Consider the following 16,321-nt stretch of genomic DNA (forward strand, 5'->3'; position numbering starts at 1 on the left):
ATATTCAAACAGTGAAAGGGTACCCAACTTTATCAGAAAAAATATTTGGACTCAAGAATGCAAATTCTGCGTATCTGTAATGTTTGTACCAAACAGATATTTTTGCGTTATGTAGACGTCTGATGATGGACTTCATAAGCTTACTTGCATTATTACAGAAAAGAAGTAGTTGCGTGATGTAACAGGTGGAGCAGTGGCTTCTTTCTGAAAGCAGCTGTTTTCCTCCTAATGTACGTATATAGGTTGCCTCACAGAGTGGTTTACACTGTTCGAACTTTAATAAATCGAACCAAAATATTAATAAAACTATGAATTTTGAAGTCACGTACATGGTCACAACATTACTTGTTATGTTTACCTGCTGAAGATGATCAAAATTTCCTCTATCCTTAGCAATACAGCGTCCGCAAAGCTCCGGATCCGACCGACACACATGTGTTGTGACCGCCATTCAAACGGATTCAAAGATAGCCAGAATCGTCCCTGTAATGTCATCCAGTGCACGCGGCTTTGTGGCATAGACTGTGTCCTTCACAGTTCCCCACAGGAAGAAAGATAATGGCGTTAGATTGGGAGGTATGGGTGCAAATTAAACACTTCTTCCTGAGCCTATCCACCTCTCAAATGTTTCCGCTAGTACAGTTTGTGAACACCTGGTAAAGGTCGTCCCTGCAACGTGGTAAGATTATTTCCACCTGTCATGATGCCTTCAAAAAGGAATGGCCCTACAAAAGTCTCTGACAGACATACCACATCACACTGATAACACAGGAAGATTAAAAGCTCGTTCTCCCGTAACATGGGGATTGTCTCTTGCGCAGTACACACGGCTATGGTGACTGATGGTTCCATTCCGTTTAACCGTCACCTCATCAGACCAAGCAACAACAATAGTCAGCTGTTCACTAACGCAAATGCCTTCACAAATTCGGGGCTGCTATTCGATATATCCTACGTTATATTATATATGTATACGATATATCCTGTAATAATGTAGTTAAGCGTATAATACTGTCCGTTGCCTTGAGTTTAGTTAACAATGTAAAAACATGTGTCTACACAGCATAAATAAAAAGTACTCGGTTTAACAGTAGCTCAGAAAAAAGGTCCCTTAACCTGTAGTGTTGTGTAGTTTAATTATTTATTGTGCTTTACATTGTCCATTGCGTAAAGTGTAATTTCAGCATTAAGAAGCAAGTTTGATAAACAACACTCTATGTAACACCTAAGAACCAGCGTCCTTTCCACACGTTATTCAGTTGTTTCCTGTAGATGGCCTAATAAGGCGAAAATTAATTCGAAATAAACAAAAATCAGCAGAACAAAAACAGTGTATTTGTTATTCAACTTTAAGTGTGAAATTGTTCTTCCAAGAAGTAACGGAAGAATCCATAAATAAAGTGATTACCGTACGAGTACCAAAATTGGTAGAATTAATGTCCAGAGTATGGGGTGCATGATTTCCATGCGTAAGGGCGCCACCGTGCAGTTCCAACCATGGTCACCAGGTGCCGTGATCGGCCATCGTGATTCACAGTCTCACACACCTGGCTGGCCGCAGTGCACTTGTAGACGTGTCAACAGGAGCTTGGACAAAAGGAGCAGGGCGTTACTGGTTACGCTCACAAGGGGAGGCCGCCAATTGTGAAATTCAGATTTGATTCATACTGCGCATAATAAAAGCTCATGGCCAGAGGTGTAATGTGGCAAAGCACCAAGATGCACTTCTCAGCCGTTGTCGAGAAAATCGACAGTTAAAAGAAACCGATACGGTGAAATACTCTCTACGATTAACAATTTTCTACACCGTCGTGGTGCAGCGGTAAGCGCTCGGGTTCGTAATCCGAAGGTCGCCGGATCGAATCTCGCGCCATGCAATTTTTTTTATTATTTGTCTTTTGTAATTCAAATATAAAAAATGGCTCTGAGCACTATGGGACTTAACAGCTATGGTCATCAGTCCCCTAGAACTTAGAACTACTTTAAACCTAACTAACCTAAGGACAGCACACAACACCCAGCCATCACGAGGTAGAGAAAATCCCTGACCCCGCCGGAATCGAACCCGGGATCCCGGGCGTGGGAAGCGAGAACGCTACCGCACGACCACGGGTATATATAAAAAAACTATTAATGAATTGCTTATGCATGGTGGTGAAGGCGGATCGCTCTCCAATTGTACCGCCTCCATTTTTCCGTTTGTTTAACAGGGTGTACCAAAGCTCTCCCGTCCGCACCGATTTTCGACGATGTTATAAGTTGCGCTAGGGACCGCATCTACCTTCTTTCGAAGTTAGCAGGCAACTACACTGTTATGCGGCGGCTCGTTTCGGCCCATTCAACATCTGTCCTTCAAGTGTAACGAGCGAGTAACGGAGTTTATATTTCATACCTGCCACAGCAAATTTGTGTTCGTGGGGTCTCTATTGTAAGTGGAACGTTTGACTTACGCTATACGTATTCGTTTCCGAATATTGTTTCTAGGTCTTCCGTTAACTATACGTGGTTAACATTATGAGGACAATTAATAACATTTATGAAATACAACTTTGTTTGCGGAAAACATAATGATGTTCGAAGTCGCCAGTTTTTCCACGACAAACGACTTTCAACAACTTATTATATGCATAATTGTTGCAACAGATTGCTGGGAATTATATATATATATATATATATATATATATATATATATATATATATATATGTGTGTGTGTGTGTGTGTGTGTGTGTGTGTGTGTACACATTTGAATTACAAAAAACAAATACTAAAAAAAAAAAAAGTTTGCATCGCGCGAGATTCGATCCGGTGACCTTCGGATTACGAACCCGAGTCCTTACCGCTGCGCCACGACGCTGTAGAAAATTATTAATCGTAGAGAGTATTTCAATGCAGCGGTTTCTTTTAACTGTCGATTTTCTCGACAACGGCTGAGAAGTCCGTCTTGGTGCTTTGCCATATTACACCTCTGGCCATGAGCTTTTATTATGCGCAGTATGAATCGAATCTGAATTTCACAATTGGCGGCCTCCCCTTGTCAGTTATAAAAACAACAGTAATGCTGCAGCTGCAATTCGAGCATATCGCCGGCTGAAAGGATTACCGAAGAGTCCTCTTTCTTCACCTGCTCTGCGGAGTATGATGAACAAGTTGGAGTCAACTGGAGGACTGGAGGACTGGGCGTCGCTCCGGGAAGAGGCCGGCGACCGGCTGTACCACAGTTGGTTGACGAACAGCTGTTGCTACGCCAGACAACGCTGCACGAATTCCCGATCGTCAGGCAGTGCGTGTGCTGTGTCACGACAGCTGAACATCCCGTGTTCCACTATACGGAAGGTGCTTCGAACCACTCTCAAATGGTATCCGATCAAGTGGCTCCGAGCACTATAGGACTTAACATCTGAGGTCATCAGTCCCCTAAAACTACTTGAACCTAACTAACCTAAGCACATCACACACATTCATGCCCGAACAGGATCCTAACCTGCGACCGTAGATGTCGCGCGGTTTCAGACTGTAGCCACCGCGGCCGGCAAATGGTATCCGTACAAGATCCGTACAAGATCCATGTCGCATAACAGCTTGCACCACAGGACGTACAACTGTTGTTTTCTGACGAAAGCAGTCTGCAAGATGAACTTTCCCCCTTACAAAGAGTGTTTGAAGACAATGGGTACTCTCCACAACAAATACAGGGGGCATTGAAAATGAAACCGAAAGAGGCCACAAAGAAAGCAGAAGAAGATGAAGAAACCTTTAAATCGATGGCCTTCCTGCCGTATGTGGGTAGCCTCTCATCAAAAATAGGACGCATCCTTGGCAGACACAAAGTAAAAGTGATTTTTCAAATGGCTCAAAATGGCTCTGAGCACTATGGGACTTAACATCTATGGTCATCAGTCCCCTAGAACTTAGAACTACTTAAACCTAACTAACCTAAGGACAGCACACAACACCCAGCCATCACGAGGCAGAGAAAATCCCTGACCCCACCGGGAATCGAACCCGGGAACCCGTGCGTGGGAAGCGAGAACGCTACCGCACGACCACGAGATGCGGGCAGTGATTTTTCGTCCTCCACCCAAGACAGCTGCACTCGTGGGCTCCGTGAAAGATGATTTGCTGCTCCGAAAATCTGGAGTTTACAAAATTCTATGTGAATGTGGCCTTTCTTACGTCGGACAAACAACTCGTACTGTCCAAGAAATATGTACAGAACACCGGAGGTACACACGACTTTTACAACCTAATAAGTCGGCAGTGGCAGAGCACTGTATTAATAATGGACACAGTATGTTGTATGACAACGTCGAAATTTTGGCAACTACATCATCTTTTTGGGACTCGATAGTGAAGGAGGCGATAGAAATTCGCTTGACGACGAATTTAATTAATAGAGATAGTGGTTTCAATCTTGATAAATCAAGGAATCCGGCACTTGCTGTAATAAACTCACAAAGACGTCGTCACAGTGCAGCTCACAGTGATATATCGATATGCCAACACAGATCAACTGCGGAGTCATAAATATAACTCGCACATTATGCACGTCTCTGCCGCCGACCAACGTCTCTGGCGCATTTGCATCTGTGGCCGCATGCGCAGTCGCGCGGTACAACAGTATAAGGGGACGAAGCGAGCACTGGAGCGGCAGTCTTGCGGCTCACTCTGATGATGGCTGAACGTTATACAGCCGAAATATTAGAAGAAGAAGGAGATTTCTTGCGGCTGCACACCCGAAACTTTATGGAACAGTCTTTGCGCCGCCAAAACCTGAAGATGCACAACGATATTTTAATTTCGCCCTCCACATTCTCGCAGGAACTGAAATTGGCGAGGGCTAGCCCAGGACCATCCTATGGACAGACAAAGCTTATTTTTCTCTGACGGGTGAGGTGAACACACAGAATTGCTGAGTGTGCGGATCTTCACCTCCAGTCACTGTGCATAATGTTCCTTTGTGTGGTGAACGTGGCTTCACGGCTACGTTAATCATTGACCCACTCTTTTTTGAACAGGTTGGCGCTGAAGGACCAAAGACATCTTGTGTAACTGGCCAGCCTTACTGCGATATGCTTCGCCAGCGTGTCATACCCATCCTACAGGAGAGAGACGCATTGAGTTCAACAGTTTTCATGCAAGAGGGGGCCCCACAGCACATCGTTCGTGAAGTTCACCTGCTTCCCCAATCGTTTCCAAACGCTGGCTGGCTCGATCACTTGATCTCACTGCCTGTGATTTCCGGTTGGGAAATTCTGGTCGTATGTAAAGTACACAAGCGGCAAGACGCAGTCAATACCTTCGCTGCGCAGTGCCGATGGTACTGTTACCGACGATTGTGCCGCTAAAGCGGAGTTATTGAATGCAGTTTTCCGAAATTCCTTCACCAGGGAAGACGAATGGAATATTCCAGAATTTGAAACACGAACAGCTGCTAGCATGAGTTTCTTAGAAGTAGTTACCTTAGGGGTTGCGAAGCAACTCAAATCGCTTGATACGGGCAAGTCTTCAGGTCCAGATTGTATACCGATTAGGTTCCTTTCAGATTACGCTGGTACAATAGCTCCCTACTTAGCAATCATATAGAACCGCTCGCTCACCGATAGATCTGTACCTACAGATTGGAAAATTGCGCAGGTTGCACCAGTGTTTAAGAAGGGTAGTAGGAGTAATCCATCGAACTACAGACCTATATCATTGACGTCGGTTTGCAGTAGGGTTTTGGAGCATATACTGTATTCAAACATTATGAATCACCTCGAGGGGAACGATCTATTGATACGTAATCAGCATGGTTTCAGGAAACATCGTTCTTGTGCAACGCAGCTAGCTCTTTATTCGCACGAAGTAATGGCCGCTATCGTCTACCGTCTAGTAAGGTCATCCGAAGACCAGTATGAGTTGCAAAGCGATTTAGAAAAGATTGCTGTATGGTGTGGCAGGTGGCAGTTGACGCTAAATAACGAAAAGAGTGAGGTGATCCACATGAGTTCCAAAGGAAATCCGTTGGAATTCGATTACTCGATAAATAGTACAATTCTCAAGGCTGTCAATTCAACTAAGTACCTGGGTGTAAAAATTACGAACAACTTCAGTTGGAAAGACCACATAGATAATATTGTGGGGAAGGCGAGCCAAAGGTTGCGTTTCATTGGCAGGACACTTACAAGATGCAACAAGTCCACTAAAGAGACGGCTTACACTACACTCGTTCGTCCTCTGTTAGAATATTTCTGCGCGGTGTGGGATCCTTACCAGGTGGGATTGACCGAGGACATCGAAAGGGTGCAAAAAAGGGCAGCTCGTTTTGTATTATCGCGTAATAGGGGAGAGAGTGTGGCAGATATGATACGCGAGTTGGGATGGAAGTCATCAAAGCAAAGACGTTTTTCGTCGCGGCGAGATCTATTTACGAAATTTCAGTCACCAACTTTCTCTTCCGAATGCTAAAATATTTTGTTGAGTCCAGCCTACATAGGTAGGAATGATCATCAAAATAAAATTAGAGAAATCAGAGCTCTAACAGAAACGTTTAGGTGTTCGTTTTTCCCACGCGCTGTTCGGGAGTGGAATGGTAGGGAGATAGTATGATTGTGGTTCGATGAACCCTCTGCCAAGCACTTAAATGTGAATTGCAGAGTAATCATGTAGATGTAGATGTACGTGAAGGACAGGATTTACCAAGGGAACATTCACACATGTGCTGATATGAAGCGCAGTATATCAAGAGAGGCAGTCAGCAGACCTACGGACATGCTTCGTAGTGCTGTCCAGAATGCAATCCTGCGCTTTCAGACTCTTCAGACGCTGATGAGCGCGACATTGAGGTCCTTTTGTAGCAGTAATGGTTGCGGTATGTGGTGGTATGACGTACCGTAGCAGCACATTAAAAATGTTTCAATTGAACTGATTGTGCATTACTTCTCTTCCCCATGACCTTGACATTAATGGTACCAAGATTGGTACTCGTACAATGATTACCGTGTTATAAAGTGTTAAACAGGGATTTTGCAGGCCTTCGCACAGTTTGACTCGTCCCACCCCGCTGTGGGGCCCAGCGTGTGACTTGGAGGGACTGAGCGAGCGGCCGCGGGCACCCCACCTGGGAGGTCTGACGGGCGGCGACGCCTCGGCGGCCGTGTCGTCGTCCCGGGGCAGCTGAGGCTGCTGGCCGTTGTCGTCGGTGATGGACAGGTCCTCGAGGTCGGCGTCCGTGCGCAGGTCCTCGTCGGCCGTCGTGAAGTACTCCCCCGACACGTCGATCACCACCGCCTCCATCAGCAGGTTGCCAGACTGCGACGACTCCTTCGTGAACCGCATCGGCGGCAGGTCCACCACGTTGTGCTCTGCAGAAACCGCCGCACCGCACCTCAGTGATTACAGTAGCAAGAGAAGTCAATCGTCATTTGTTCCGCAAGGAAAGGTCGGATGATTCTGACTTGCAAAAGGATTCACAGAACGATTTTCCAGAACATTATGTTTCCTAAGTGTCAACGACAATCAGTCTAGGCCCAAGATAATTACTGGGGGGCTATGGAAGCACAGAATACCTACACCACATTTTAAGACTCTATTCTAAGAACGTAAGTCACGCATCCCTCACTTCAAACTAAATCTCGCGCTTAAATGAGTACCTACGATTATGATTCATTTGCAAAAGTGCACTCTAACTGTGAACGAAACCCCTTACAAGCCGCTACTGCGACCAGTCCCAGAATACTGCTCCCGCATCTGGGCTGATTATCAAGTTGGCGTGGCGGCAGACAACCAATGAATGCGCAGATGTGCTGTTAGGAGCGTAAAATGTCGGTATAGTTTGTACAGAAGTGTAACGGAGATTCTGGAGGACCTTAAATGGATATATTTGTGTATCTTACGCAGGGATATTGAGGATAAGTTAAAACCGTTTAGAACGCGTGCAGAGGCGCGTAGGCAAACGACGGAATACAACAGGAAGTAAATATGATTAGTGCGAAGTACACACTGCTAAGCCTTGATAATACCTTGTGGAGTATGTATAAGTTACGCATGCAGACATTCTCTAGCCAATATTTTTGTGGCCCCTGCACCAATATTTCGCGGTTTTCCTGCGTTAAATGTGGCACTGTTATCATGTAATTTACTTCCTGTAGTTCAGTTAAAATCGTTCAAATGGCTCTGAGCACTATGGGACTCAACTGCTGAGGTCATTACTCCCCTAGAACTTAGAACTAGTTAAACCCAACTAGCCTAAGGACATCACAAACATCCATGCCCGAGGCAGGATTCGAACCTGCGACCGTAGCGGCCTTGCGGTTCCAGACTGCAGCGCCTTTAACCGCACGGCCACTTCGGCCGGCTAGTAGTTCAGTTACTGACAATCTTACTGTCCACTTTTTCGATGAGGCTCGAGATACGACGCGACAAATGATTATTCAGGTGTGCCATAGAGTCAAAAGTGTACTGGACTTCAGGAGCTCTAAATGGTTACAAAAAAAGCTGTTACAAAAATTTTGATTTAGTTATATTCGTCACTCAGTCAACCACCTGTCCTCCTTCACGGATGGTGTGATCTTAATGAAAGTATTTCATATAGAAGTCACTTATATATATAAGTGTCTTCTATATGAAATACTTTCGTTAAGATCACACCCTTCGTGAAAGAAGACAGGTAGTTGACTCTCCGAACCGAGCTGATGCTAAACTTTTTCTGATGTTGTGTTATATTACATTATATATATATATATATATATATATATATATATATATATATATATATATATATATATGTGGTGTCACCGCCAGACACCACACTTGCTAGGTGGTAGCTTTAAATCGGCCGCGGTCCATTAGTACATGTCGGACCCGCGTGTCGCCACTGTGTGATCGCAAACCGAGCGCCACCACAAGGCAGGTCTCGAGATACGGACTAGCACTCGCCCCAGTTGTACGGACGACGTAGCTAGCGACTACACTGACGAAGCCTCGCTCCTTTGCCGAGCCGATAGTTATAATAGCCTTCAGCTAAGTCAATGGCTACGACCTAGCAAGGCGCCATTAGTAACATTGCATGTATCTAAAGACTCTCACTTGTATCGCCACAATCTCCAGATGTACCAAAAGGATGGATTAAAGTTAAGTATTCCCGAAGCTACGTACTTTTCTTTATAGCATTCATTACGTATCCTGTTTCAGACCTCACGCCATCCAGCTTTAACTTAGCGCGTGCCTTTCGGCTTCCTCTCATTGTGTCTAGGCTGTCTTGTCTATATCTCCTGTAATAATGTAGTTATTGTGTACAATACTATCCATTGCCTTGAGTTTAGTTTACAATGCAAAAAAAGAAAACATGTGTCTACACAGCATAAATGAAAAATACTCAGTTTAATAGTATCTCAGAGAAAAGGTCCATTAACCCGTAGTATTGTGTAGTTTAATTATTTATTATGCTTTTCATTGTCCATTGTGTAAAGTGTAATTTCAGCATAAGAAGCAGTTATATATATATACATAATTTCTTACAAACATAAATTGAAATAATATAAAGAGTATTCGGGTTGATGAACTTTCTACAGTGGTAAATCATTACCCAGTTTATATGATAATAATAAATTATGTCAAATTTACTAAAAACCTCGTCCTAAATACGTCAAATCTTGTGTCAAATGAAATAAAATTACAGCGCCTAGGATATTTTGTAACACAATACTGATCGCCTACGGTACTTATTTCACATTATTTTAATTAACTATACAACACCAGCAGCATTCCCTACGAAAATGAGCCATGCCAAAATCTTTTCCTCTAGACAGAAATAGTTCGGTTTTAATGTGGCAAGGACCGTATACAGCTAATAAACAATATTTTTGGTGTATTTGTCCAGTCCGATCTTCCAGTCTTGCATTACCTTTGTTTTTTAATGCAGTGTAAAAATACAGTTAATGTTCCGTCAAATGCCTTCCCTTTCAATTGCGAATCGTTTACTATTGGCGACTTTTGTCACCCCGCTATTCATAGACAGATATACGGCTCGGATTATTCAGTTCGACATGCAGCTACAAGCAACTTACTACAACAAAATGCGCAAAAGTTAACAATATGGTGTTTACGTACACTAGGCGTACTGCCTTCCGGAAACACAAACAGTGTTTTGTAAACTTTATTGTACAGCGTGAACCAGAACTCCATCGACAAACTTTGGGACGTTGATTAGGAATACCTTCTGACAAGGGGAGGCCGTCAATTGTGAAATTCAGATTCGATTCATACGGCGCATAATAAAAGCTCATGGCCAGAGGTGTAATGTGGCAAAGCACCAAGATGCACTTCTGAGACGTTGTCGAGAAAATCGACAGTTAAAAGAAACCATTGCGGCGAAATACTCTCTACGATTAATAATTTTCTACAGCGTCGTGGGGTAGCGGTAAGCGCTCGGGTTCGTGATCCGAAGGTCGCCGGATCGAATCTCGCGCCATGCAACTTTTTTTTTAGTATTTGTTTTTTGTAATTCATATATATATATATATATATATATATATATATATATATATATATATATATATATAATTAATTCCCGGCAATCAGTTGCAACAATTATGCATATAATAAGTTGTTGAAAGTCGGTTGTCGTGGAAAAACTGGCAGTTGAAGTCTGCCTTCGGCGGTGCTACGGCACGGACGTCTGTTTACGTCCCTGCCGGAGAAGTTCGCGCTCGCGCAGTTGTTTACCTCTTCGGCGTACTCGTGCGTTTAGACGACTCGATATAGAATGGCACATGCATACCAAAAGTCGACTCTCAAGATTAGTTTTTCGAATGAATATGCGAGACCGAAAGCCTACGAAATAGAAAGGTTCCTACGAGACGAAGTTAAACTTGACTACAACGAACTTATCGGAATCCGCCTCTCCATAGTGAGCAGTGTCGTTTACGTCAAGCTGATTAACGATGCAGTATGTGACAGAATCATCCGAGATACTAAACATGGACTCAAATTTCGTCACTCTGATGGACATGTTGGAGAAGTAACTATTGATCACGCAGGACTGGGCTTACGAAACATACGTATTTTCGAACTTCCCTTCGAGGTTCCGTCTGACTTGGTCGTTGACGCCTTACGCCCCTATGGAAGAGTGCTCAGCCACGTTGAGGAAAAATGGTCCAACTTCACGACTTACCCCGTTCTCAATGGGGTGCGTCAAATCAGAATAGAACTGACACTACATGTATCCTCGTACTTGTTCATCGGCGGATGCAGAGCTATAGTCATATACGATGGACAACCCAAAACATGCTCAGGCTGCGGGAAAGAGGGCCACGTCCGTTCCGAATGTATGCAGCGGAGGATAGTGCAAGTTCCAAACGGCGAACCCGTACCTCCGTCCACGTTGACGCCGCTGCCACTAACGTATGCGGACGCGTTTCGAACGGATCCCATCCCGAAGAATGACCAGCTACAGAATCCTGACAGTTTACGGCAACCGACTGCGGCGGAGACCGCCTCCAGTGACGAAACGACGCACACCTCTGCCGCTCCGGCGGCGACGACGCACTTAACCGAGCGGAAAGGATCGGTAGGAGAAATGGAAATTGAACCTGCTGTTGTGCCGACAGCTGCTTTCGTCCCTGGGCACCGGGAGTCACTTCCGCACTCGGATACGGAGGCGCACACGCGCAAACAACGATCGCCGAAGCGCCACAAGAAACGACGGCTAGCGCCGTCGGATACCTGCTTACTGCAGTCCACGGCAGACGAACTTGGGTGTAACGTCGATACAGTGCATCCGGATGCGCAACGGGAGGTTCTACCTCCCACACAGCAGTACGACGGGAATCATGCCACACAGGGGTTAAATACAGACACACCGGACGGAAAGCCGACGGAAGGAGTCCCTCCACCCACCGCAGCAACGCCACAGCCTTCGGTCAGCCCGGCCGGAGAGACACGACGGGAGCTGGACCTCCAGCACAGGAACTGGGCCGACGAATCCGATACTGACCCCCACACCGACGACGCACCCGCCATGGCGAGTGCTGCGTCCACCGGATGTTAACCGCGCAGAAGATGCAGACTGACGCACGGACAGCATGTCACCGGGCAGCAGCACACAAATTAACATAAGCGTTCATGTGCGCTTTACGCACTGAGGAACAGCGGCAGGCATATCGAACAGCCTCTATTAATATTAATACGATCAGAACGCCTGTCAAGTTGCAATTATTACGAGACATGTTGCATGCGTCAGACGTCGACATCGTTCTGCTGCAGGAAGTATGTGTTGAGAGCTTCCCCGACCTCTATGAGTACGATACGTACATTACACCTACTACCGACGGCGGCAGCGGAACGGCGATACTTCTACGTAGCGGCATAGTAGCCGAGGACGTGGTGTACCTGCCGTCAGCGCGAGGACTGGCGCTCACAGTGCTGGGAGTACGGGTAGTTAACATTTACGCACCGTCGGGGTCAGACAGACGGCGCGACCGATCCCGATTTTGCGCAGAGGAGATTGCAACACTATTCTTAGGTCGGTATGAACATGTCTTATTTGGAGGCGACTTCAACTGCGTGCTCGCACCAAAAGATCAACACCCACGTTACACTTCGTGCCCGGAGCTGCGGCAACTCATACAGGACATGAATCTCATTGATACATGGGAGAAGATACATGGCGACAGACGTGGATACACCTACGTCACGAGTCACTCTGCAAGTCGTCTCGATCGCATTTACGTAACACGTCGTCTCGAACCTGCGATCCTCGATGCGGAATTGTGGCCTGTCGCCTTTTCAGATCACATAGCATATATATGCACGGTCTCCCTGAGTCGTCAACAAGTGTGGAGGAGTCGCAGTGTTTGGAAACTGAATACAGCACACCTTAGGGAACCTGAGTGCAGACGCTTAGTCGAAGACACTTGGCACGTGTGTGAACGACGCCTCCCGACATATCCGACGACGTTGCAGTGGTGGCTGGAATGCGTTAAGCCTGCCGTGCGCCGAGCGTTAAATGCATACGGAAGAGAGCAGATGATGTGGAGGCGATACACGACGGAATTTTATTTCACGATGCTCCGCGAACTTTCTGTACAAGCACCTTCAAATGAGCGTCGTGCCGGTATAAAACGAGCACAGGCCCAAATAATTTCCATAACGCGCCGCCGACTGGAGGGTGTCGCAATCCGTGCAAGGGCCTTTGAACGAGTCCGTGGAGAATCCCCGTCGATGTATCACGTTATCAGAGAAAAACAACGTAGCCGCAGAACCTTAATACAGACGGTCGTCCTGCCCGATGGTCGCCGCATGACAACGCAAAAAGACATTGCCAACGCTTTCGTGGAACACTACGGTCATCTCTATGAAGAAGCGGAACACGATCAGGCCGCCTTTCATGAGGTCCGACGAACGCTCTCCGCGTGTCTCGACGAGTCGGCCAACCTGGAGTTAACAGGTGAAATCACAGTTGACGACGTAATGGAAGCGATTGATAAGGGAGCGTCGCACAAATCGCCGGGGCCCGACGGGTTTCCGTTAGAGTTCTATCGTACATTTAAAGATCTCATGATTCCACGATGGACTGCCATGTACTGCGAATTGATGTCTCCCAACGTGACTCTTCCACCCTCCTTCGTGGAAGGAATGATCATCCCCATCCACAAACCATCTGGCGGCACAGGGATACATGCCTACCGGCCACTGACCCTTCTTAATTGCGACTACAAGATCTACGCCAGGATACTTGCAGCACGCTTTAAACGCGTGATACGCCAAGTGATTTCACTCGACCAAACCCAGCTAGGAGGAGCTAGCAATATACAAACGGCACTCAGCGACTACCGCGATGTTATCGCACTGGCTTCAACATGTCGTCTCCGGGGTGTATTGGTCTCGATAGACTTCGATCGCGCATTTGACAGGCTGAGTCATGCTTATCTCACGGACGTGATGACGAAAATGAAGTTTCCTGAAAGTTTTGTCACCGTCGTCATGAGACTACTCCACGGAGCCGCATCCAAAGTGCTCATCAATGGACGCTTGGTGGGGCCCATCACCATCTCACGATCGGTCAGACAAGGGTGCCCGCTGTCAACGATATTGTATGCCATCGCTGTCGAGCCGCTGCTTTGCGGGCTCCGGAATCGACTCCAAGGAATGACGATAAGGCACAACACGTTTATATGCCGAACATACGCAGATGACCTAGTGTTTTTAGCACGGTCAGGCGACGAGGCAAGAGTGGCCTTGCATTGGATTAATTTGTATTGTATGGCTACGGGAAGTCGCCTGAACATGGCAAAGTCGGGAGCGATGAACATCGGGAGAGGACTCCCGACAGGAAGTGTAGCACCATTACAGCCGATCAACAAGATTAAATGCCTAGGAATTATCTTCACTACAGACGTTCGACGCACTGCGGCACTGAGTTACAGAGATCTTCTGCAAACAATTCGTGCGAGTGTCCGAAGTCACAGGTTAAGGGCACTGGATATGATACAACGGGTCACCTTTGCCAACACTTATCTCGCCTCTCGCATCCCCCACCTGGCACAAGTTCTTCCTATGCCGGTGGTGTTGGCCCGACGAATCCTGGCGGCACTAGGATATTTTGTGAGCACAGGTCTGCTTTTTAAGGTAGGATACGAAACCCTCACCCTTCCTCGTAGTCGTGGAGGTCTTGGACTAGTCCACGTACGCGACCGAGCAGTGGCTATTTATGTAACCACAATGATAAAGCTGTGGACACGACACCAGACAAGTCTGACGGGCAGCTTGATAGACGAACTCGCTCCACCTTCTCTTTCGGCTCCGGTAGCGGTGGCTCACATCTCACTATCGCTTGCCCATATGCGAACCTTCTTTGTGGAACACAGTTATGTACACATGGAACTACCGACTACCAGGACGGCAACGGCACGTGATATATATCACATCTTGACTCGACGACGGCCGAATAATGCCGTAGAGCGCCGCCAACCAACAGTTACGTGGTCAGTGGTATGGCGTACAGTGCACCACCCACACCTTGATACGGGAACGCGCGCACTGTGGTATCAGGTGGTAAATGGGAAATACGTGACTCGTTCCAGGTTGCATACAATTCATATGGCGGACGAGCCACTGTGTCCGCAGTGCAATGTTATAGACACTGAGGAGCATCGCCTGATATGCGGTCCTTCGGCGGACGTATGGTGTTTGGTCAAAAAAATTATCGCCTTCCTCCTTCGGGTGGGGCCGCAAACAATAGAACCACGCACACTACTTCTCCCAGATAGGACATATTATCCCCGAACGAAGACAAACGCAGTGACTTGGATTCGAGGTTTGACTGTGCGTTATCTTTTCTGAGACGGCAGTAAGAATGTGCTTGACTTTGGGCCTTACTACAGGAACATCACTCACAGCTTATGAGACATCCGAGATATCGAACATATTACGCAAATTTTTTTAGGGAGTGCCTTGCTTGATCCCCCACCCAGTTGGGGAGTCCCGGGTAGGAGAATGTAATTATTGTCTATAAGTATCAGAACAAGAACGGACCAGGACAGTGGAGAGGATCCACAACACACGTGAAGACGTACCCGATACCAACGCGAGGTATGACGGGATTAGGGAGGTACGCGCCTAAAAGAGGAACGTAGAACGTTATTGTTTTGTACTGACAGAAGCAGGATATTTTCTTTTCTTTTTTTCACTATTATGTAAAAAAAACGTCCAGTTATTTACGTTTCCCAGAAGAATTTTATTTTATAAAGTCATTGTCTTATATATTTAAAAAAAATGCTAGAAGTAGTTTATGTTTGTTACTGTTACACCAAAAAAAAAAAAAAAGTGCCATGCGAGCAGAAAAAAAAAAAGATCGAATCTCGCGCCATGCAACTTTTTTTTTAGTATTTGTTTTTTGTAATTCAAATATATATATATATATATATATATATATATATATATATATATATATATATGTATAATTAATTCCCGGCAATCAGTTGCAACAATTATGCATATAATAAGTTGTTGAAAGTCGGTTGTCGTGGAAAAACTGGCGACTTCGAACATAATTATGTTTTCCGCAAACAATGTCAACCACGTATAGTTAACGGAAGACGTAGAAACGATATTCCTAAACGAATACGTATAGCGTAAGTCAAACGTTCGAATTAGAATAGAGACCCCACGAACACAAATTTGCTGTGGCAGGTATGAAATATAAACTCCGTTACTCGCTCGTTACACTTGAAGGACAGATGTTGAATGGGCCGAAACGAGCCACCGCATAACAGCGTAGTTGCCTGCTAACTTCGAAAGAAGGTAAATGCGGTCCCTAGCGCAACTTATAACATCGTCGAA

At 45.9% G+C, this 16,321-nt stretch overlaps 1 protein-coding gene across 1 annotated transcript in view; it reads right to left on the minus strand.

Moving 5' to 3' along the window:
• The window catches only part of LOC126481726 (muscle M-line assembly protein unc-89-like), a 1,115,867-nt gene that overhangs the window by 875,449 nt on the left and 224,097 nt on the right, over positions 1-16,321 (minus strand). Inside the window, exon 13 of the mRNA XM_050105679.1 lies at positions 7,101-7,344. Coding sequence (XP_049961636.1) covers positions 7,101-7,344 — 244 coding nt within the window. The remainder of the gene's footprint in view (positions 1-7,100; positions 7,345-16,321) is intronic.

Source organism: Schistocerca serialis, chromosome 5 (genome assembly GCF_023864345.2).
Source record: "Schistocerca serialis cubense isolate TAMUIC-IGC-003099 chromosome 5, iqSchSeri2.2, whole genome shotgun sequence".
Classification (NCBI taxonomy): domain Eukaryota; kingdom Metazoa; phylum Arthropoda; class Insecta; order Orthoptera; family Acrididae; genus Schistocerca; species Schistocerca serialis.